Here is a 24,134-nt window from a genome sequence, read left to right as displayed (position 1 = left end):
AGGCAGAGCTAGCATGTGTCCATCTCCACCCCGCGCTGGGAAGGACACTCCAGCTGCAGTGTAGACACCCCCTGAGCTGCGAGCCGGGGAGGAGCGTGTGGTGTGGAGAAGCATCGAGCCAGGGATTCCACCCCCCTGCCCCACATACACTGTGCCCTGCTTCCAGCAAGGGAAAGAGGTCTGCTTCATGACTGGGCATTTGCACGGGATGCGGCGGGGCCCCCCATGTGGCCGACTGTTTTGCTTGTGCACCTGGCCAATCGGTTCACGTCACTGCAGCCACATTGGGGTTAGGGTGATCAGCTAGCCAGTGTGAAAAACCAGGACGGGTGTGGGGGGTAATAGGTGCCTATATAAGACAAAGCCCCAAATACTGAGATTGTCCCTATAAAAATCAAGACATCTGGGCACCCTAACTGGGGCTTGGTTTCATGGGGTTTCTAAACCCAGCCAGCCAGCCCCCACGTTCAGTGACAGAGTCTGGCGAGAAAGTGCGACTCAGGAGCACTGTGAACCGCTGGCTGGGGGTGTCCATCAAGCAGACCCAGCTGTCTGGCCATTACGGGTGCAGGTGTTTATCCTCTTATGGCCTAGACACTGGGAACTGATTTGCAAAGGAGCCCTGACCACTTGCCTATGCCTCTTTTCACAGCTTCCCAAGCCCCAACCGCCAGCCTTCCGACATTGGTGAGGCCTCATCTGGAGTACTGTGTCCAGTTTTGGGCCCCACACTACAAGAAGGATGTAGATAAATTGGAGAGAGTCCAGCGAAGGGCAACAAAAATGATTAGGGGTCTGGAACACATGACTTATGAGGAGAGGCTGAGGGAGCTGGGATTGTTTAGCCTGCAGAAGAGAAGAATGAGGGGGGATTTGATAGCTGCTTTCAACTACCTGAAAGGGGGTTCCAAAGAGGATGGCTCTAGACTGTTCTCAATGGTAGCAGATGACAGAACAAGGAGTAATGGTCTCAAGTTGCAGTGGGGGAGGTTTAGATTGGATATTAGGAAAAACTTTTTCACTAAGAGGGTGGTGAAACACTGGAATGCGTTACCTAGGGAGGTGGTAGAATCTCCTTCCTTAGAGGTTTTTAAGGTCAGGCTTGACAAAGCCCTGGCTGGGATGATTTAACTGGGAATTGGTCCTGCTTCAAGCAGGGGGTTGGACTAGATGACCTTCTGGGGTCCCTTCCAACCCTGATATTCTATGATTCTATGATTCTTCCCTCTCCCCGTTCACCATACAGCCCAGGCTAAATCCCTCCCACCAGACTGAAGGCCCATTCTCATCACGGCAGCCCCCGACACAGGCCAAGCAAGCCAGAACCCAGCAGAAAAGCCTCTGTGATAGGAAGCCAGGGAGTGCAGGCTCTAGATTTACAGATGAGACGTGCTGTCACGGCCTCCACATTATTATGGGCTCAGCACAATTCAGCATCATGTCACTAGGGCTGGTTACGTGCGTCACAGGAGCAAAAGATGCCAAGAAGGGTTTGTGGGTTTTTTTTTTACCGCGAATGTGCCAAGTCTTAACGACGCAGAGCGGAGATCCCTCCTGCCTCCCCAGAGAACTGAAACCTAAAGTCAGCAGTTGCCCTCTGTCTACCTGAGCATGCTAAATCCACAAGCTTTCTTGGCACACCAGGGCAGTGCTGACAGGCAGGCAGCCGAGCATGTGATCATGGACCCGGGATCATGCCTTCAGAGCCACTTGGCTGCTTCCTGGCCAGCCTCTGCCCGTGAGTGACCCTGTGCCTTCTGCCCTATTTGTGTACGTTTGGATGGATCAGTGACATCCTGAGGATCCCCTGAGCTCCCTCAAGGTGGTTTGCTGGTGCCTTGCAAAGTGAGGAAAAGTAAAAGTCTCCAGCTGACAAAGTTTTGTTAATTTTGCTGCATTATAGCACGCTCTGCGATGGTCGTTAGGAGAAGGGGGAGTCTCTGCATACTTACCCTGGGTCTGCAGCGCACAGAGACATCTGCAAGGCACAGACCAGCAGGGCACAATAGAAGGGAGACAACTAACAAAAATTAACCAGCCTTAAGAAAAAAGCAGGGAAGGTTAAGGAGAAGCATAGAAATTAGCAGAGAATGGGCTGCCTGCTCCTGTTCCCTGGGTCTTAGGCACCCTGGTTCCTCAAGGTTAGGCTGAAATAGGGGGAATAAGGACTTTCTTCCATGGCAAATTTCAACTTTTCAGCAACAAAATCAAAATTCAAATATTCTGATTTGGAAATGCTGCCTGGTGCCTCACAGGAGTTGTAGTTTGGGTGTCTCCTGCTCCTAATAAGGTTGTGGTCCCTAGTAAGACTACATCTCCCATGATGCCCCATGTCTCCTCATGGTGGAGCAAGGCAGTTGTATCATGGAAGTCCTGGGTCATGGGATGTAGGAGCCCGACCCAGAGAGGAGAATGGGGTCATGAGGTATATGAGGCACCATGGTGGAATATCCAAATCGAAATATTTCACGTTTCAGGTATTTGGTTTTTTGACCAAAAAAAATTATAATCAAATTTTGCATCGAAAGCCGGCACTTTTCATGCAAAATGCCATTTAGTTGACAATCCAATTCCTATTAAAACACAATACTACCCTTTTTGAGCCATGTGGCTAGCCAAAAACATGAGGGGTAGTAGGTTGTTCCAGTTAGGCAGAGGAATTGGTCAAGTATTTCTTGGATGCAGTTTTGTTTATTTACAAAGAACGTACAAAGTCCTGTGCCTCTGAACGCAGAAGGAATCAATAGTAGGAAGCAGCTTCTTTTGCTCACAGCTCCAGGGGCACGCTTTGCAGCCTGCACCTTCGCCCCAAAACCCTCTCCCCAGGCTTCTTCCAGAGTCAGAGACCATGATTTCAGCTACTCCTTCAGGCTGTCTGTGGCTCGCTGGTCCTCTGAGTTCACCCTTTTTCTCCCTTGCTCTCTCTCTCATCCAAAACAATATTCAGCAAAGCACTTCCACCCACACAATCCAAAACCCCTGGGCGGGTTCACGTTACCCTTTGGCTTTAGACGAAGGCTTGTGATTAATTTAGCCCTACATTATGTTAACTGAAGGGTGCATTCACACAAGCTTTTTAATACGACCAATAACTAGGTTTCACCCAGCTCAAAAAAACAGTTTTGAGGGAAATTTTTCAACCAGCCCTTTTCCTGGGTTCATTTCTCTCCTCTCTCCCTGTGCGTTGAACAAAGCAGTCTCGCTCCATGTCTTAGTGCCACTATCTGTAAAACAACTACATACATGCACACTTGTGAGCATGCTCCTAGCGGGTGGGAGACCAGGGGTTCGGAGAATTACTTAGAGCTAATCAAAATATTATTTCCAGTACAATTCATCATGAATTTAGCCCCTTCCTTGGCTGAAGACCCATTTGCAATCTGACCTCAGTTGCTGAGAATGTCTTTGTTACAATATTCTTCAAATAATTTCCCTTACTAATAGCTTTATAATTTAACGTCTCGCTGTCCCTAGTTGTGTTGCTGCTCTCTGATGGGCTGTCTGAAGCTAGTTAAAACAGGAGAACAGATCATGAAATTCCAGTTTGAATTTTCAGGCAAACATTTGTAACAAAATGAGGGGAAATGTTGGGATTTGCAAACCATTGGCTGAATCTCACTGAGGCTGTCCAGAGACAATAGAAACCCCCCTATGGGCCAGCAAACAGAATTCAGGCCTATTCTTCACTAACCTAGTTGTGACTCAGACTCTTTGACTATCTGGCCTCACCCTAGAATTCATGTGTGTAAAGATCCAGGCTGACCACAGGCCTCCCCCGCTTCCCTATCTCTCCCTGCCCCTTGCAGTCTGGGTTGGGTGAAGTCTGGGTGGGTGAGAACCACTTTCACCAGCTCTCCCTATTGCAGCTGCATGAAGCCAGCTGCTTGCAGTCTCTGGAGCATTTGCTGCCATCTAGCAGCCTGGGGCAGCATCACACCAGGCTCCCAGGAGACCGTCTGCCCCAGTTCAGTGCAGGCTTCATACAGGGCACATGCAGCCACAGCTGTTGGGGGGAATAGAAAAGGGGGGAACCACCAGCCAGAATGAAGTGGAAAACATTGGACTTCTCCGCCTCCTTCCCCACATCCTGAGTCACTGGCACAGCTAAGAACAGCACCTCGGATTCCTGACTCCCAGCCCGGTGCTCTCACCACTTCCGCTGTGATGGCTGTTATTTCCTGTTCCACCCTTCTCCACAGCCTCTCTGCTGCCTGCTTTAGGCCAGGGCCCATCTGAGACACGACGACAGGGTGTTCTGGTGGCAGCAGTGACATGCAGCTGCCTCAAGACTACCCCAGAGCCTGTAACCTTCTCTCCCTTATTCACGAGCGCCTATTTTTAGTGGCTTCCCGGGCCGTCTGCACTGGGGAAGCATGAAATACAAATGATGGGTGTGGAGCAGCAGACGGCAGCGAGGAGAGAAGCCTTCTCTGGCTAATGTTGATTCTGCTAGTGAGTTCATCTCACTCACCAGCCCGTGCCGCACAGCTCTGTGCTTCCTCGAGGTGTGGCTGGCGGCCCCAGGCAGGCCTGCCTTTCACAAGAGCTGCATTGTGCCGGGCTGAATTTTACACCGGCAGGCTGAATGCAGGCGCCAACAGGCCCATCACTGTTCGGGACCTAGCAGCACTTGGTAATGTCTGTCAAGAAGGGCGGAGGAGTGGGGTGGCATTTCCACAGTTAACTCCATTTTGCATGGATCCAAGGGCTTGAGAGAGACAACGTGACCTCCGCTCGCAGCTGACATCAGGCGTGGCAGTGGCTTGGCCTGAGATGACAAGGGTACACCCCTTCTCCAGCACCCCAGTTTGGCCAGGCTTTTAAAAACCTCAGCTGAGTGAGGGAGAGGGACACTCTCGAACCGGGCACAAGCTGCAGCAAAGCCAGCTATCCCCACCCTGTGCCCAATGCCAAGGTGCCTCCGGTGTGCGGGATGGACCACTTCTAGGCTGGAGAGCTGCCAAGGCCGTCAGTCAGTCCCTGGCTGCTCTGCTGATACAGCCAGCAAGGGGGTTGCAATTTATTTATACGTATTACCACCCTGCAACCCAGCCAATCCTCCCGCCTCCACACACACACACACAACCAGCCTACACTTACAAATAAAACTCTCCTCCTGCCCTGCCCCCCAAGAAACCCTCCCTGGTAGTGAGAACTGGGGCCTAGCAGGCCCACTCCACTTGGGAGCCGAACTCAGGGAAAGTGGGTTCAAATTTATAAAGTGTCACAATAATCCCTAGCAATAATAGGGAAAGGTGCGAAATGGAGACAGACAGACAGACTTAGTACAAACCAAAAGGCCTCCTGACCTAATTCCAGGACTGGGTTAAGATCGTGCCTGGTAAACAAGAGAAATGTGGGCCCAGAAAGCAACAAACCAAACCAGGTGTGTTGAGAATTAGGACTATCCATGGACAAAATAATGAGGGGATGGGATCCGCCCTTTCGGGGACCTTAAGGAAAAAAAAGCAACTTTGGGAAGAAACTTGGCAAAGGCAGACGCTGGCTGACTGAGAGCCAGGAGAATGGGAAGCAGCGAGGTTTGCCATCATGGCTGTCTCCTGAGACGCCCACTGTCACACCGTTGGGCCTGCTTCGTCCTACTCCCGTGAGCTGCCCTGAGAGCCTGGGCTAGAGAGCTGCACCCAGATGACACCACCACCTCCAGCTGAATCCCAAACACCACCAGGGCTGAGAGACTTTGTCGCTCCATGTGTCTTTTTCCTGCCCTACCTTATTTCTTCTCTTTCCCAGCCCTCTCCTTTTGCCTTCTGCCTAGTACAAGTGTCTGGCTTTGCCAGCCCAAGACTATAGTTTGTAACACTGCTGTAAGCCTGTAAACACAAAAGGGCAGCTAAGAGCCGTGCCCCAATCAGACCAACCCTGTTACAAGTTTACCTGGCTTCAGAGTTAAGACGGCGGCGTGCTGGACCTGTTTTTTTCCAGCAGGGAGGTTGCAAGTGAGAGTCAGCACCAGAGACAGAAGTTGCATTGTCTCTCTTTGCTCTTGTCTTCTTTCCCTCTTGTGTGTTTTTCTTGTTCTGTCTTTTAGGAAATGGGCCTGGACTTTAACTACAATAGTAACAACAACTGCAGCCTCTCCCACGGGACCTTTTCTCCCTCCCCACAGGAGCAGTTACTACTTTACATCTTTAACACCATCTACAACACCCTGAAACAGGAGGGGTTCCTTCTAAAGACTCTCCAGCTACAGGGAAAGAGAACAAGGGACATTGTTCAAATAAAAGCCTTATGTAATACTTTACATTTCCAATGCTTTAGCGGTCTTTCTTTCTGTTCCGTGTCTTAAAAAGATTGAAGAGGGTTTTTTGTTGCTGTTTTTGGTTTGGTTTGGTTTTTGGCCATGGGGCTAAGGTCTCTGTAAACCAAACCCCGAAGCTTGTTTAATGTTGGACAGTGACATGCTCATGTTCACAAGTTTGACTCTTTGGGCCCATTTCTTCCATCCAGATTAATACAACACCCCTCCTATGCACTCGACCCTCTGCCAGGGCCTAATCCAGGGCCCACTGGAATCCACCGGTTCTTCCCACTGACTGCAAAGTGGGTTTTGGATCAGCGCCCTGTCCCCACAAGGCCCAAGACTTTGGCGTGTGCCCTGAAGGCCCAGCTGGTGGATTGAGTCAGCAGGAAAAACCACGGAAGGCCCAAGAGGCCTGTCCCCGTTTGAAGTTGTAACTAGAAAGCAAATGATGCTGATCTAAACAGAAAAGGAAACGGCTGAACTCTCCAGCTTGGGAACCAGCCCAGGTCTAGGATGCCCCTGAACGTGGAGCCCAACGATCCCCAGAACCACTCTTTGCCATCCAGCCTCCAAAACAATTTACAGGCCTTGTCCTCAGCGCCTCTGTTAAGGGAGCAGGATCGGTGAGCTGAGGTAAACCCCTTGTGTGTTGAGGAACAGCCAGTGCCCTCAGCCCCCGCCACAGGGGTCTCTTGTGATGGAAACCAGTCACCTAAGCCTCCAGTCCCAATCCCCTGAGTTATTATGGGCCTGCGGGGCCATTGCTTCATTTTAAATGCTCGTTCCATCTTGCCAGTTCACCTACCTTCCTCTTCGCCCCTCCGCTGGCAAATTACCAAACACAGGCCTCACCATAAATAAAAACCAGAAACAACCCAAATCGTCCGTGTAAAACCTGAATTCAAAGAAACTCCACATTAACAACCAGCAGCTGCAGAGTCCGGGGTGAATCTTTTCCCCCCAATTCCATTTCCAAGGAACATCCTTTTTAAAATAAGGTCCCACCCCAGACCCTTTCCTGGGTGGTTCCCCTGTTTGCATGGTTTGCGAGGAGTTTAAACCAGATACATTTTTCAACCTGGGAAGAACCATTTGCATCATCATTTTTTTAATACGGTTTTGTTACAGAAATGAAAGGACTGTTATAAATAGCTAAAGCTGCATTATGTATTTCTTGCTATCTCACTAGCCCCTAGAGGCCCCCATCCTGCTGGGCAGCATACAGACACATAGGAAGATAAAGAGGTGAGGCTTTAAGAAGCACTCAGCATTGGCCTAACTGGGCTCCCGCCTTCATTTAGCGGGGAACAGAATTGAGCCAACACTGTGGGCTTTTGAACAGCCCCACCCTAAACAGAGAAGGCAAAGCGTGGCCAGCAGGGAGGAACATTATCCCAATTTTACTGTGGCACAGTGAGACTGATTGACTTGCCCAGGGTGACAGGAAATCCGAGGCAGAGCTGGGAAATCGAATCCATCTCTCCTGTGTCCTACTCCAGTTACTTAACCCTGGGGCCAGCCTGCTGGATTCTGCCCACATTGTAACAAACCAGCAGAGTCAGGGACTTTCTAAGCTCAGCCCCCAGTCTTTTAGTGTATGGAGCCCTGGGGACCAAATGAGCATGAATCACATAGCAGCAGCATTAGCTCAGACTGCCCTGGCTCTTGCCAGCTATAAGTTAGTTCCTTATGGTTCTTGGAGCACGTGATTCTGCACAGAGCATCACTAAATCTCTAATGAGACCAGACCAGTAACAGTTTTCACTTCAGCAAAGCAACCAAGTTTGCACAGGTCTGATAAAAGAACAGTTTGTCCCAATCCTGTTTCTATCCCTTTGGAAGAGTGCAGAATTATAACACCCCAGGATTAGCTGCACTGCAACAGAGCAATAGGCCCAGCCTATGTCCTGCTTTAGACAGTGGCCTATTCCTTATGCTTCAGAGAAAGGCTGGTTCTCAGCATAATGCACCAAATGGCCCACGCAACGCTACAATCCCAGGAGGATGGATGTCCTTCCTGACCCTGCTGATCAGCTTATGCCCTGAAGCATGAGGACTGAAAGCCCTGGTGACATTAATCAATGTCATGGGCATTCTCTGAAAGGGGAGCCCATGTATCTACGTGCTGGTGTATCTCCTTGGTGGTCTGCCTGGCTACATTGGCGATCCTCTGGAATCTATGCAGGAACAAGATGATGAAGAGGAGCAGGACAGCCTGGAGGAGGATGAAGAGGAAGAGGCAGATCTGGGAGATGAGCGCGATGCTGCAGTACCAGTACTGGCAGGTAGAGATGAGCTCATCCTCCGACAGGTACGCGATGATCCTGCCCCGCAGGTGTTCCGGGGAAGCACACACCACGTTCCTATACAGGGTCCGATTCGGCTGCCACTGGAGCCACGAGCGCAGGTAGAGGATGTCGCAGTCGCATTCCCAGGGGTTCCCCCACAGGTAGGCCACTTGGAGGCTCTGCAGGTTGTCCAGGAGCCCGCTGGGGATGCTGGTGAGCAGGTTGTTGTTGAGGAAGAGGGTCTGAGTTGAGGGGCTGAAGGATGCGGGGAGGCTGTTTTTGGTCAGCTCTCCCGACATGCAGTTGACAATGTTGGCGCTGCACTGGCAGGACGAGGGGCAGGTGGGCGTCACAAGGGGCAGAGAGCCCAGCAGGGAAAGGAAGAGGATCCAGCAGATCATCTTCAGCTCTGAAACACACACACAAGCCACCTCTGACCCTGAACTCCTTGGGACATTGTGCACAAACCTCAGGCACTCAGCATAAGAAGAGCAGCAGACGCAGACACCTGACACTGTCAAACTGAACAGAACAAACCCAGGGCTTTTATTTCCTTTGAGGATTTAAGTTTTGGGTGAATTGGTACCCAGGAAGATGAGAGACCCCCAGCTCTGACAAGGGCATAATTTCAGCATGTGTTGGGCAAGAGCTCGCTCTCTCGTAATACTAGACAGGCGAGTGCTCCTGCTATTTTAGCCCGGGGTTTGTGGAGGGCAGATGGCTTATGGTGTGACCAGACATCCAGTAGGAACTGGCTGAGGCCATCAAATCTCATTTCCATTGGTGCCCAGGGCGGTGAAGAGAAGCTGGTATTTGCATGATTGCATTCCTAATGCACTATAATAGCTAAGGAAATTCAGCAGCAGTCACGTTAGTGTGCAAAACTGCTCATGCAGTCACAGGCTCCGAATGACCTTTCATTAACAGAAGCTTCAGGTTATTACAGAGGCAAAAAGCTACAGAAGATTCAAAAAAGGATTAGACAGTTGCATGACTAAGAACAGCCAATGCAGTTTCCACGGCTAGAATAAAAGTGACAGAGACAAGCAGTTCTCATGCATCAGGACATATAAAGATCAGGTGGGCTCAGGTAGAAATTCCCCACCCTGAGATTGTATTGCAGAAGTAGGGGGCTACCCTTGTTCTGAAGGATCTAAGCATTGGTTACTGCTGTAGACAAGAGACAAGCCATTGGACCGTCCTAGTATTGCAATTCTTGCAAAAAATCCTAAGGGTCATCATGGACTCTGACTTGTACAGGGGGTAAGAAGAGAGCAGCTTGGTGCCTCACCGTAAAGCAATGCTGTGCAGTGAAGTGACCGAGGAAGAAGGTAAAGTTAGCAGGAAGTGCAGTGTCTAGACTCACCTTTGCAGATTGCTGGCCTCTGGCACAAGGGAAGATTATAGTAAGAGGGCAAGTGGTGCAGGATCATTTGCAAGTACACAGCTGAGCTCTCTGCTAGTTCCCCACTTGGCTCTGCAAGATAAGGGGAAAGCTAGTCCCAGGACTCCTCCCTGCCACCGTCTTGCCGGAACAGCTGAGGTTTCACCAAGCAACTGTTCCGAGGGATGCAAGATGACACTGGTTGTGGTAACGCTTCAAATGTGGCAGGCCTGATGACGACAAGTGGACGGCAGAGGGTCTTGGCCCAGAGGAAAGAGAGGGCAAAAGCATTTTGCTGTTATCTGTGAGTGGTCCAGCCCTGCCCTTTTCAAAACAGTGCCCTGTTTTACCCTGGCACCCTTTGGAAAGGAAGCCATCCTCTTAGAGGATAAGCAGCCCAAAGTATTTGCTTTGTTTTCTGTATTGCTCTGCTTAGCAGCAGCAAGAAAATATGCAAGGAACCTCATGTGAAATCCATGGGAGAGTCCTCAAAACCCCATCAGCCCCTGGGGAAGGGCCCATAATTTCCCATACTCAGTTCCACTTTGCCTGTCTGGCTCTGTCTTGGCAATGGCAAATACCTCTCAGATTGTTCCCCGGCTCCCCAAACCTCTGTGTAGCACGCAGCTCCGGCCCTCTCGAGGCTGGAAAAGACTTAGCAATGGCAACCAGGCAGGATCAGGCGGAGATCTCACTTGTCAGCTGAGAGGTTTGTAAGGAAGCTTGGGGAACCTAACATTGATCTGTGTCAGCTTCAATATGACAATGCTCCAGGTAATTCCCATAATACCCTGTTACGCCTTTCATCCTCAAGCTCTTTATGAACTACATATGCACAAAACTATGAGTCGCTTCACAGCTGCCTGCAGCTGTTTTAAGAGCGTGCAGCACTGGGACAGGAAGTGAAGGAGACAGGATAAGGAGTCTCAGTCTGGGACAGGAAGTGCCTGTAATCAGTGACCTTGGGATCTTCACTGGTTGTGGACAGGTCTCCCTTTAGTGAATCTGTCCAGTAAATGGGGACCAAATATGTTGGAGCAGGAAGCGAAGGGGAATACTGTATCCAACCGAAGCTGCAGGTGGATTTAGGCAATTACTCAAGATTCAGTTGGACCAGAAAATTCAAGCTCACACAAATACCATTGTGAAAAGCACGTCTGTTAAACTGGTTTCACATCTCATCTGAAAGAGCGCTCCTGGCAGCACGGTGTCCCCGAACATCCTGTTCATGCTATGTACAGTATCAGCATGCCTTGGAGGACCTTCATTAAAGCACTGACCCAATCCCTGCCCTTCTGAGCAGCTAGTGACTTCTGATGAGGTGCTCTGGCTTTCAGCTGTGGCCTGGGCCGCTAGCTGAGTAGGGAGGGAGCTGGCGAGCTGCTCTTCTGAAAACTTGCATTCTCTCACATGCCTGAAGCCCGGGAGAGCCCGATACTTGCAGACACAAAAAGGCAAGATCCAGGGGAAAGGAGAAAGCTGCAGGCTGGCTCGGCTGGCCAGTGCTGGGAAAGATAATGCTCATGGGAACATCGTGCTCTAGCGGGCTTGTCTCGATAGAGTCAGATGACTCAGCAGCTCGAAGCATGTGCAGCTCACAGTTAGCAAGGCAGGTTTACCACATCCTGCTGTCGGAATTTGTGGCACTGGGAGACGCTCCAGCCTGAGCAGCAGACCCAAAGGGATAAAAATAGACAGCTCTGGGGGTGCTGAGATCACATCCCCATTGCATGCATTAAGGACCACAAACCCTGCCCCCGGTTTCCCCGTACAGTACCTCTCCTGTAAGCCCATTGGGCCAGATTCTCTCTGCACCCATTTACACAGGGGTGTAAATGCTACCAGACCAGAACAGGAAGGATTGACACCCAGCTGCACTGGGGTCCAAGATGACCTTAGGAACAGGGCCAGGAAAAATTGGGCCCATCGATTCAGTGGGGCTGTAGCTGAAGGCAGGACTGGGGATAAAACCTCATCTCATACGCTTTAAAACCTTTACGCTTTAAGTTTCTAATAAATCAGGTTTCAGAGTAGCAGCCATGTTAGTCGGTATCCGCAAAAAGAACAGGAGGACTTGTGGCACCTTAGAGACCCACCCATTTATTGGAGCATCAGCTTTCGTGGGCTACAGCTCACTTCGTCGGATGCTCAAATAAATTGGTTCATCTCTGAGGTGCCACAAGTCCTCCTGTTCTTTTTAATAAATCGGAGTGGCTCATTCCGACTATTACAGCAGTGCAGAAGGCAGGCAGGGAATCTGGGCCCACAAACTGCTCAGCTTTTGTTAGAGTGTTTTTCTTTCATTTGGGGGGCGCCTCAAGACAACGGGGATCACCCAGGTAGATTTTTCCATAGGCCAGAAAGGACCATTATGACCACCTGACCTCCTGCGTAAGCCAGGCCAGAGCATTTCATCCAGGGACTGAGGAGTGTCATCTAAAGTGGGAGGGGGCACAGATTTGCCCCGCCAATCCTGACCCTCTTCTCTCCCCTTCTCAATTCCCTCTACCCCACCCTTCTGACTCCTCCGGCCCATGTTCCCCTCCGAATCTGAGTGAGTGCCATTGTGTCCTGGAGCACAGGATCTCTGGGCCACTCAGGTCTGACCCGGCCTATGCCTACATCCAGCCTAATCTGATTGAACTAGAGAACTGGACAGATCACACCCAGGGGAATTTTCCAGGCATCTTGCATTTCTGTCCCCACTCCTAACAAGTCCCCCTTCCGCAGACAGAAAAACTCAGGAAAAGGTCGTCTTGTGGGTTTTTTTCATGTATTTATTTCACTGACCAGTTCAGGTAGTAAACATTATTAATAATAATAATAGCCATCATCATTTTAATAAAATGGATACGTTTCCAAAGGGTTTGTTTCTCTTAGTTCACAATGACAAAGTACTCAACAGTAATGTACAAAAAAACCCAACCAAAACGACAATGGGGAAAGGAAGCGCCTAAGAACAGAGCAAGGGGATGCAGAAATCACATGGTCACGAGCAAGCCAGGGTTACTGCGTGTGCAATGAAGGAGCGGGGAAAGCCGCCGCACAGCGTGAAGAATGGAATTCCCAGCCCCCAAAGGAACAGGATGCAGGACAAGGCATGCAGGTGGTCAGCGAGTGCTGGCCAGAGCCAGGACCAGTGGCACACAAACGGGTTCATCCCACAACCACCTCCCAAATCAGGCACACGGTTTGAGACGTGGCACCCACAACCCCCCAGCCCAGCGACAGCTCACGAGAACTCGGTGGAGCCAGACTCAGAGCCTGGAGTTGCTCAGAAGCGCAAAAAACTGGCAAAGGCTTAGGATGCGGGGGGGGGCGGTGTTAGGGGGAAGGAGCATCCTAGCCATACTCTCTACTTTGTTCGCTGCCAGGGGAGGAACCGCCAGCCATGCTTACCCAGGAACGCCTCTACCAGTCACAGGGCAGCTCAATTCAACAGGGGGAGACTCCACTCTGAGAACACGCAGACAGAGGGCAGATCTCCAGAGCATTCCAGGGGCTCACCTCCATTTCCAATGTCTTTCCAGGCAGCCAACCCTCCCCACAGCCTCCCGAGAGGAAGAAAACCTGCTGTGTTGTCTTTGCTGGTGGGTCTCTGTGGTCCTACTTCCCACTCTAGAGAAGTTGCAGCTCTAGCTGCCTTGGCAGAAGGTGCTTTTCCCTCTCTGATGCCACGCTACCCCTGCCCATGGCTGAGGAGTTCAGCTCTGTGTGGAATGGGTCTGGGAAACGTTACCTGATTTAGCAGAAGTTTGCATTGAGTTGACGGAGATGTCCTCGCCGGGAAAGGGGGCAGATGTCTTAGTCAGCAATTCTGGCTGCGGTGCCCTGTCCTGCCAAATGCCTCAGACCCACAGCAGTGCCCTGCTTCAATGCCTTGCTTGTGGAGTCAACCACCAGTACAGCTGCAGGCTGCACTCAACCAAACCGTCATCTAATGCTAAAGGGAAGATGCTCTCCTCCACCCCTTCTTGGGCCAAAACATGCTGGACACAGAGGCCCCCTTAGCTGGTCTGGAAATGTTACCACCTTACCTGCAACAGATTGTTAACTTGTGGAACTCACTGCCTCAGGATAATGCAGAAGCAAGGAACTTATCAAGCTTTACAAAAAGGGAACACACCCTCCAATGAACAGGAACAGCATCTGCAGTTACACTAGCATGAACAAAACTGATACAAGTTAGCAATCCTCATGCGTCAGGATAGTAGCTGATCACCAGCCCAGGCCTGGAAGAAGCTGCCCCCTCGGGCTACAATACCACACAAGCAAGTGCATTATGGCGAGGCGGCTCACACTTTCCCTTTAAGCATCTGGCATTGGACAGTGCTGGAGATAGGAGTAAATGGCCCCTCAGTCTACCCTGGCATGGCATTGCCCATCTCTTATGTGCTTCGCACAGAGGGGACGGGACAGGACAAAGGAGCTGGGGAGATAGTGATATTGCTCTTCTGGCCTGAGTTTGGGCCCCAGACACACTGTACCGCTCTGCACTTCATTGGGGCAGCAAAAGGGGCCTCTTAAACAAGCCAGCCTCTAAGCTGAGAGGTTCAGTTTGCCCTGGCCTAGCTTAGACATCTGTCCAAGAGGCATTGCTGCCCTTCATTAGCTTAGCCTCTCCTCATTATTTCTGAGGTCTGTCCTGTCTCTCCTGTACCTACCCGAGACAAAAGAGGGTTGCCTGTGAGTAACAGACACCGCCCCAGCTACTCACCAACAGGACAAGAGATCAGGCCCCAGGGCCCTGCTGAGAGAAGCCAGCATGACACACTGCTAGCAGAAGCAGCCCTGGCACTTAACCAGACCCAGCCAACGCCGCGTGTCACACCAAGAGCCGGCCATCAAGGAGTCAGAGCTGGACAACACAAAGCCACAGGTAAATGGGCACCCACAGGACTCAGAGCGGGAACCAGGGGCTGGGCAAGAAGGACCCACCCCCATGTGCATCAGGCAATCAGCTCCTTGCCAGCACTCCAAGGAGTCTAAGGGAAGACCCAGTTAGCCTCCGGGCCCATTTTCCCTGGCCGGCCAGTGGCATTACTATCAGACAGGCCACACTTCTGGTTGCTCCTTTACTGTGCTTGGTTAAAAATAACCCAGCAAATGACAGCAGGACAGCGGCTGCTGCAGACACAGCCCTCGTATCTCTGCCACCAGATCCTGCCAGCTTGCCCTGCGCTGGGACTCAACCACGCAGGTCCCCATGGCTAGGACCAGGGGCGGGAAACGGGGGATGCCTAAAGCTGCTGCCCAGAAAGGCTGCTGGGTGGAGTCCTGGGTGACAGGGAAGAGAGGGGGCAGTGCATAGCCAGCGGAGCTGGGCTGTACTAAGCCTCCTCCCAGGGACTCAAACGCTCCCTTGCTGCCCATAACCCATTCAGCACCAACCTGCTCCCTACACAGCCAGGGCCAGCCTTACGGGTGGGAGACATGGGCGACTGCCCAGGGAGGTGCCATCCAAGTGTCACAAGATGGCAGGCCTGGGCTGCCAGAATGGGAGTGAATGCAGGTGAGCCCAGGGCTGAAGCCCTTGGCCAGCTGGGCCGGGGGCAGATGATACCGCCTGGAGCTGCCAGCCAGGCGGGGAGGTGCAGGCAGCCAGGCTTGCCCCTGCGGAGCCAGCGGGCCAGCCCCTGGGTCTCCCCTTCCCGTCCTCCTGCTAGGCGGTCAGGGGAGCCCCCAGGCTCAGAAACTCCTCCCTGTGCAGCCATGAGTGGGGCAGGGAAGGGCAGCCAAGGGTGCCATTTTCCATAAGGCCAGCCGTGTACATAGCCTGTCTTGCCTCCTCTGCCCCGATAGAAGTCTTTCAGCTCCCCCGTGTGCACAGCGAGAACGGTGCAAAGGAAAACGTCCTCCCTCCCCAGCAAGACGGACTCAGGGGCCAGCAAGGCTGCTAATGCTCAGGGATGAGGAAAGCTCCATATTTAGAGTTTGTCTCCTGCCCCGAGACTTCCCCTGGTCAGGTACAAACTGGGACACTGCCCTCAGCTCTTTGGTCCCTCTGGCTGGCGTGTCACCTTTCCCAGTGAGCCCAAGGGCTATGCACAGGCTGGATGGCGGGGGCTACACCAGGGATACCCCTTCCCTCACCCCAGAGAGAGCAGGAAGCAAAGGAAAAGCCACCAAGCTTCCTGCTAACTGCTCCCTAGTTCTGCCAGGGACTCAGATCCACAGTATGGTTTGGCCACAGCAGGGGCAGGGCTGGCTGGGAAGATGCTGGCACCTCATGGGCTGCTCCTGTATTCCTTGTGTCTGCAAACCGGGATCTCCCAGCACCGAGTGCCGCATCCTCACCCCTATGCTCCAAACCAGAGTTTCTCAACGTTTTTGATTCCAGGGACCGGCTCCCTGCCTTCCTAAGCTGTGTCAAGGAGATCTGAGGGACCGGCGCCAGGCCAGGGACCGGCCGTCAAGAAACACTGCTCCAAATGAGGGCAGGGAAAGCTGGTATCTTCTAACCTAGTGGGTGGGGCTGATCTCTCCCCTCTCAGTGCAAAAGATCCTGGAGTTTCTCAACAGGAAAATTAGACAGGAATGTTCAGGCACCTTAAAAACACCCCCGCAGGCCAGTGTCCCCTGATCAACTCCACCCTGCCCCCCCCGCCCCCAGCCCACTGCTCTCCCTTGCAGAGCAGGGGGGTGGCCTGGAATCCCCCAGTGGGGGAGGGGTGGCTGGCTGGATCCAAGTCATGAGCTCTTGGTGCAGAGGGAACATTTGTCCTTCAAGGTGACCACCCTGGCCCAGGGGGGTGGGGGAGAGGGTCCCAGCACCTTGGTTGGGAGTAAACATTTTTGTGCATTTACACAGAGTCTTCAAAGCTAATGCGCCATCGAAACCGTGACTTTGAACAGAGGCGCATTCCCTGGCCAGGGCTGAGTACATCTGGAAGTTGGAACGGTTCTAAAAATGCCTTAGACACTTCCCAGGCTTAAAAGGAACAAAAGAAAAACACACCAGTAAATTGCTAAGTGAAGAGCCTCTTCCACACTCCAGCTGACAGGAAAGCCAGTGTCACTGCTAATAAATTAGGGGGTGGGGGGGCACAGCTCTCGCCCACAAGTCTCTACACAACGGGGAACTTCTTCCTACAACGGCCACTTCTCAAGCTGGGCCCCAGAAGGTCGCCAGGGATTCCCTTTGCTCTCCATCCTCCTGGCTCTCACTGGTCCTGCATCTGCTGCTGCATCTTCTGCAGCATCTCCTGCATCCTCCGCAACTGCAGGAGAGGGAGAGGGAAGGTCAGACAGAGCGCGGCTCCGCCCCGGCCAGTGGGAAGGTCAGACAGAGCGCGGCTCCGCCCCGGCCAGTGGGAAGGTCAGACAGAGCGCGGCTCCGCCCCGGCCAGTGGGATGCTCTAAGGGGGTGGTGGGCTTGCCCCGTTACTGGGACGGCATGTTTGCGAGTGGGGCTCTAGGCCCCCATCTGCCCCGCTCGGTGCGTGTCACTCCGCTGTCTGCATGGGCTAGCTAGCGACGGCTCACAGGGTGCTCAGGATCATGCAGCCGGGGTTTGGAGGAGCCCCCACCGTCAAGGGCAGGATGGGAGATGGTGCTCACCCCCGCGAGGTGGAGAGGGCGGGCGGGATGGCGCTCACCCTGACGCACTGCGCTGCCCGAGGCTCTGCCCTCTATCACCTCCTTTCTCATGATCTCGCCTTTGCCCCACGCCCTGCTCCTGCCCCTTTCCCCAGTAACTCAGCACAGCGGCTGGCACAGGGAGGAGCTTGCGCTACACCCTGGCCTGGCAGCTGCACAGCGTGACCTGGCCGGGCTGTACAAGGGAACCGGGTGTGGTCCCAGCCTGCACTTGGTGCACTCCTGGTCCTCGCACCCACTCGACTGACTCTGGGTGCTTCAGGTCACAGGGCGACCATGGCAGGGGTGGTCCCTGCCAGCTTTAAACCCTCTGACTCTGGAACCCAATGGTGCCCACCGTGGCAGAGCTGACTGGTGCTTTGCTCAGCCTTGGGAGGGATGAAGGGGCTTTCAGAGAGACACCCTCTAACTCCTCTCCGAACTTGATGGCTGCTGGCATTGAACAGGGCCTTGCTCTGCAGTTCACGGGATGGCATCGCCACTGACCGAAACGGACACAGCCTCCGGGCCCTGCCCTCCTGACTGGGAGCTCTGGGACAGAGGGTAAAAGAAGGAAAAGTAGAGCAGGGACGGGGGCACCAGGGAACCCCAGGACAGCCTCGCCTAGGGCAGCCCCTCTGCTCATCGCTGAGGAGGGCAACGTGCAGTGGGTACCCACCTCTTCATCCTTCATTTTGATCAGCTTCTCCGTTTCAGCATCAGGCGTTGGAAGGGGCAGGATAGGGATGGGGCTTTCTATCCTGTTGTCCTGAGTCAGCTTACTGTGAGGGGGAGAGAGTGGAGAAATTGAGTCTGTTCCTGTTCCAGGCAAGCTGGGGTTTGCGCAGCGGGGAACGAGGCCCTCTCACAAACACCGCAGGGCACAATCACAGCCCCAAGCGCCTGGCCAGCCAGCTGGGGAGTGTCACAGAAACCAGGCCGCTTGGATGCAGTTTGGGGGAGCATGGCAAGGATGTGTGGGATCCATTCACACACAGGTACGTATCACACTTGAGATTTCAGAAGAGCGGGCTGTGGCAGCTATTCTAGGGGAAAGCCACAAACCAGCTGCGGAGAGTAAACCCAATCCCTTAAAGAGCTGGCATCTCTGACCACCTTACCCTAAGGCCACATCAGCAAACCAATAAGCCACGAGCTGTGCGGATGACAAATTTATGAGAGGCATTTACCAATCATGGTCTTGAGGTCTCTCTCGCTGTTTGAGATAAATATACACACACATACACCCACACATAGACAGAGGTCGGCACGAATATCAACATTTGTCAAGCAACCGTACCATGTTCACAGACCTTTTTCAGAAGGACTGAAACATGGAGCCAGTTTAATTATACGAATCCTAGCAAGAGTCGGGGCACTACATTCAAGTGGTGAAGAACCCTTGGGGAACAAAAGGCAGTCCTTGGAGAATTCCAAGGTGTCACTGCATCCTCTCACCACTTGGTGGCCCTGTTGACTCAATGCACATTTATCTTAGAGTTCAGCTCCATAGGAAACTATTACATCCCAGTTCCCTCGGACTTGAGTGTAGAGAATCAGCAAAGACATGAGAATTGGAGGCAAACCACAGGGGTGTTGGATTTAGAACCAAAAAAAATGTAGGGAGGGAGGTAACTATTTTAGTTAAAAGAAAAGGAGGACTTGTGGCACCTTAGAGACTAACCAATTTATTTGAGCATCAGCTTTCGTGGGCTACAGCTCACTTCATCGGATGCATGCATTATCCGATGAAGTGAGCTGTAGCCCACGAAAGCTCATGCTCAAATAAATTTGCTAGTCTAAGGTGCCACAAGTCCTCCTTTTCTTTTTGCGGATACAGACTAAACACGACTGCTACCCTGAAACCTAGTTTAGTTAAGTAATTTATTCATCATCTTCTTTTAAATGGTTACTAAATTCTGTATCTAAACAGTATTTAGGCAAACAAGCCACTTCTCTCAGCTCTCTAGAGTTAATTGTTCCATACCTGGCTCTCTTGGGATTCTGAATTCCCTCCAATGAAAATGAAAAGGTTTGTCTGGCATAGAAATTTAATTCTATGCAGCTGTGTGCGCACATACACATCACATGTATATATCCACATGCACACTTACAGATATTTACACCCAGTGTACAAGCGTTACTTGCCCATCAGTGTAATACAGCCACTTCTGGGGTGGAACGTGAGAGCACACAGCAACAGCTGAGCATAGGAAGGGAAGGTCACAATCTACAACAGAAGTGTGCTAGAGATTTTTAAAATTCGACATTTCAAATTTGCAGGGGTGGGGGGGTTTTTAAGAGATTTCTGTGACCAGCTCTCCCTTCCAGCTGAAACTGCAGGGAAGCAGAGTACAGTGACCCAGGAGAGGGCAGGGCAATCGTTGGTGACTCGTTAAGACTCAGTAATCGCTAATTGCGCCAACAGACGCATTGCCAGAGAAACAGCAGCATCTCAGGGGTGATGTCATGCCTAAGACAGGCCACAGCTGCCGAGGACGTGGGAGCTGCCAACTCCCCACCCCCTGGTTCCAGGCTGCTGCTCTGGCAACACGAGCCGTTCACAGACAAATCCCCGGGGGGACAGTTGATTCCCTGTTAATGTCACTAGGCCAGCTCCATGTTTTCCTACCACTGAAAAGAGCTCCTGCGCTAGGACCATCTCTCTCGGTGCCCACAACACCGCAGGGCTGAGGGTGGGAGCGTCCAGGCAGCGACCAGGCTTCGCAGAGGTCTCCCCGTGGTGGTTCTCAGAGACACTGCGATTGGGGTACGGTGGCTAGTTGTTTCTCCTTTCAGTACACCTGGCTGCCATCTGCAACTTCTCTCTGCAGAGAGTACCCCCCGCCAGCACCTGGAAGCAGATGAGAGCTCCCCCGCCCGAGGCACCGGACGCACAGGAGAAGAGCACCGCCCACGGGCACCCACCTCGTCATCTGCTGGATGCACTGAGCTCTATAGTTCTCATAGTGAACATCACAGGTGACGTCCTTCAGGTCGTGCATGTGTGTCCGGATCAGCATGTTCCGCAGCTTCACGAAATCACAATGCGCCTGGTTTTCCACTGGGGGAGCAGCAACAAACAGCACTTGGCTTTCACCCCAACACCTGACCGGGGGCAAAGATGAGCAATGGCCCCTTCAGAGCCTCGCCACATCCAACCCCTGTCCCTGCAAGGTCCCTCCAGACCACCCCATTAGCCCATCTCCTACCCTGCCCGGCACCCCACTTTCATGCTGCTTGGGTACACATGCCCATGGGGCTGCCTCTCTGCTGGCGTGATATCAGGGCACTTGGGCTCAAGCGAATACCACCCTGGTTTCAATGGGAAGGGGCTGGAGGTAGAATATTTCCAACAACAGGGTCCTCTGCTCTAGAGCTTGCTTCTCCCCTTGGTCACAAGAGCCTGAATTTGCTGACCTGTAGGCCAGGCTGCTAAGCTCACCTGGCTCCCAGGGCTTTGGGAAAGAAGACTGTGTGGGCAGAGGCTTGGGGCCAGGCGGGTTTTGACTGGGGACACTGGTTCCAAGGGGTATGGATCATATTCATCAAACCGGGCAGTCTCTGGGACTGCAGCTAGCAATGGAAACTAATCAGAATCAAATCAAAGGGCTTTATGAGCCTGGTCTCCGGGTCTATCTTCATCCTAAATCTAGAGCCTGATCCAAAGTCCACTGAAGTCAATGGACTTCTTTCCATTGATCCCAATGGATTTTGGATTAGGCCCAGACTCACTTGCTTTTGAAGAGGAGGATCACACAACAGGGAGGTGAAATCACAGGGAGCCAGGCACACCAGGGCTGCACTGAGGCATGGGCACAGTCTGTGTATCTAACAAGTGTCACCCCTGTATAGCCATGCAGACAGCAGCTTTACTCCTCTTCTGAAACAGCCATCAGTGGGCTTGGCTCAGGATTTTTCAGTTAATTGTTCCCCTGCGTACCTGCACAGTTAAAAGGGCCAGTTCCAAGGGAGGTCAAGTCCCCCGTCTGACCTGCCTCCTTTCCTTTATTTTTTAGCTTGCAAAGTCAAGAGCAGCCAGGCCACGTCACACCACGGATTTCGCAAGCTGCTTTTCCTCCCAGACACAAACGCTGCAATGCATCCGCCCCGTCCGAGCCGTCAGGGTGTCCTGAGCAACCCTAGCACAACACACTAGTGCCTGTACGACCCAATACCCGCACGCATCCTGCCGCGACAAGCCAGAGGAGAGTCAGATCAGTCACCACCCCCATTTCCAGGGCACTGGGCCCTGGGGATTTTATAATCCGGGAGAACAGAAAGTTACAGGCAAAGTGAGGCAGCCCAGCTCTTGAAAGAAACGTTCACTGCATAGCACTCTTCTCCACTGGAACATATCGCTGCTGGTAGGGCTCTCTGAGCACCACCGACTCCCCCGGCTGGAGCCAATGAGGCTTAGCGGTTGGGAGCTGCCTTTGCAGAATGCCGGCATCGCTCTCATTTAAAACCGCGGTTTCTTCCCATCGAAGCAACAAACCAGCCCCATTGTGGGTGTACTGTGGCTACACAAAAAGGAAAGGAGGACTTGTGGCATCTTAGAGACTAACCAATTTATTTGAGCATAAGCTTTCGTGAGCTACAGCTCACTGCATCCGATGAAGTGAGCTGTAGCTCACGAAAGCTTATACTCAAATAAATTGGTTAGTCTCTAAGGTGCCACAAGTCCTCCTTTTCTTTTTGCGAATACAGACTAACACGGCTGCTACTCTGAAACCCGTGGCTACACAGCAGCTCACAGGCCACTGCCACCAATATCGGCCTGGCCAAAAGCAGACCAATGGGGAGAGAACATGAGAGGACATCGTCTAATCACCGCTGAAGCCCGTGCTGCTGCAACTTCGCTGCTACCAGGACCTGAGCTGGCAAGATTAACGCTAGCTTGGGTACGTGTACACGGGCTGCAGTCACACCCGGTGAATACAGCACAGACGGGCCCTCAGTGTGCCCTGCTGCCAACATGCACTTACCACCAGGGCCCTCCCTAGAGACTGTGGTGCCCTACGCAGCCCCACTGCAGGGGCTTTGGGAGGCAGGAGCAGCCAGGGCAGGAAGGCAGCAGGGCATCCGTCCAGGGCATCAGGCTGGCCACTGGGGCTGGATGCAGCTGCAGCTGGGTGCCCCACATTTCTTGGTGCCCTATGCAGCCGTGTACTTTGCATACGGGTAGGTACCACCACGGGGCTCCAAAGCCACAGGCCTTCACTGAAGCTCCCAGCAGCCCCTGCGTAGCACTGAGCCGGACTCTCCACCGGCCATAATTCTGCCTGAGAGCTGCCAGCCCTCACCCCTCCTCCTGGCTTCCCTGCCAGGCGCCCAGGAACTCGGCCTACCTTCCACAATGCCCCACGGGTACAGCCGCCCACGCACTCTCTGGCCTTTGGCCTCTACCACCGTGTTGCTGCCGATGACGGCAAAGGGAGCACTCTCCTGAAACGAGAGCCGCCGAGGAATGAGGAAGCCCGGGCAGGGCTGGCAGGAGTCACGCATGGCCCAGATGGGAGCCCCGAGGGCTCGGGTTATGATGCCCACACAGGGTGACTGTGTTCTCTGGCCCAGTGGTGGGGGTGCAGGTAGGAAAGTCGTGCAGGAACCTCATCCTGTTCCAGACATCGAACACGTAGCTCGTCCAGGGAGGGGCACACGCTGCCCCTTTCCGGAGCGGCCGTCAGCGGGACGCCAGCTCACACTGCCCCTAACCAGGCCAGGCTGCCCTGCACATGCCACGCTCAGGGACTCTCTGCTAGGCCAGCCCCGAGCCAGCTCAGGAACAGAAAGGGGCCTGGCCCTCCCCAGTGTCTCGAGGGCCATTGTCTGCCCCTGGCCAGTTGTGCACAGTCGCATCGTTTCACCCGCATGCCCTGCCCCGCGATGCATTCCCGACAGCTCGTCGGACGAGAATCGCTGCTCCGTGGCGACGAGCGTCACTCAGAAACCGACGCTCAGCACTGGGACACGGAAGGAGCCGCACCGCCAAGTGGGATGCGAGAAGCTGCCAGCGGCATTGCTGGATCACACATGCAGATTGGCGGACACTGGGGGATCCTTCCTGGTGGGATGGGGGAAGGGCACCTGGCCCCCCAGGAAACACGAGCCTTGGGGACTCTGCAACCACTGCTGGAACAACTATTTGATGAGACCACTGAACTGGAAGAAGAGGTCCAGGGCCTTCCTCACCTTCAGCTCTCGGTCTTGCTGTTTGAATTCCTCATCTTCATCAGAGTCGCAGTCTGGGAACTGGTAAACTTTAATCCCAAACTTGTCGATCTCTTCCCGGATCTGCTCCCCCACAGGGCAAGGCAAAAGGAATGACAGCACCAGAGAGCCCGTCAGCAGGACCAGAGAGTGCAACCCCTGCACCCAGCTGCCCTCACTGCAGCCTCTCTGCTCTGGTCGCTGGCAAGGGAGGGGCCTCCCGGGCTGGGAATACCAGCGGGGAAAGCACACAGCATTGTGGACTCTTCTCCAAACCCTGCAGAGCACTCTCCGGGGAACAGACTCTCTCCTGAGATTGCCATGGCAAGGAGGAGAAGTGATGAAAGCAGGGAAGCCAACCAACCAGGCCCCATCAGGGCTGGCTCCTGACTGGGGCATCTGGAGA

General features: G+C 53.1%; 2 protein-coding genes across 3 annotated transcripts in view; both read right to left on the bottom strand.

Moving 5' to 3' along the window:
* Window positions 1–7,365: 7,365 nt before the first annotated feature.
* Window positions 7,366–10,018, bottom strand: GP1BB (glycoprotein Ib platelet subunit beta). The gene is made up of 2 exons (XM_084649479.1): window positions 9,920–10,018; window positions 7,366–8,962 (listed from the first exon to the last, which is right to left on the bottom strand). The coding sequence occupies exons 1-2, from the start codon at window positions 9,984–9,986 to the stop codon at window positions 8,340–8,342; spliced, it is 690 nt and encodes a 229-aa protein (XP_084505605.1). The 5' UTR covers window positions 9,987–10,018; the 3' UTR covers window positions 7,366–8,339.
* A 2,675-nt stretch (window positions 10,019–12,693) lies between these two features.
* SEPTIN5 (septin 5) overlaps window positions 12,694–24,134 on the bottom strand; it is a 67,982-nt gene continuing 56,541 nt past the window's right edge. For both annotated transcript variants that reach the window (XM_084648828.1, XM_084648827.1), the window contains exons 7-11: window positions 23,711–23,812; window positions 22,867–22,963; window positions 20,444–20,579; window positions 18,195–18,297; window positions 12,694–17,157 (exon numbers count right to left, since the gene is read on the bottom strand). In XM_084648828.1, coding sequence (XP_084504954.1) covers window positions 17,101–17,157; window positions 18,195–18,297; window positions 20,444–20,579; window positions 22,867–22,963; window positions 23,711–23,812 — 495 coding nt within the window. In that variant the 3' untranslated portion in view covers window positions 12,694–17,100. The remainder of the gene's footprint in view (window positions 17,158–18,194; window positions 18,298–20,443; window positions 20,580–22,866; window positions 22,964–23,710; window positions 23,813–24,134) is intronic.

Source organism: Lepidochelys olivacea (genome assembly GCF_965140295.1).
Source record: "Lepidochelys olivacea isolate rLepOli2 genome assembly, chromosome: 15".
NCBI classification, from domain to species: Eukaryota; Metazoa; Chordata; order Testudines; family Cheloniidae; genus Lepidochelys; species Lepidochelys olivacea.
The sequence above is the reverse complement of the archived record's forward strand: the minus strand, read 5'-3'. Positions and strand labels throughout refer to the sequence as shown.

Coding starts and splice junctions, on each gene's coding strand:
- GP1BB (XM_084649479.1), bottom strand. CDS start 9,986: ATGATCCTGCACCACTTGCCCTCTTACTATAATCTTCCCTTGTGCCAG. Junction 8,963..9,919: donor GAGGCCAGCAATCTGCAAAG/GTGAGTCTAGAC, acceptor TGTGTGTTTCAG/AGCTGAAGATGATCTGCTGG.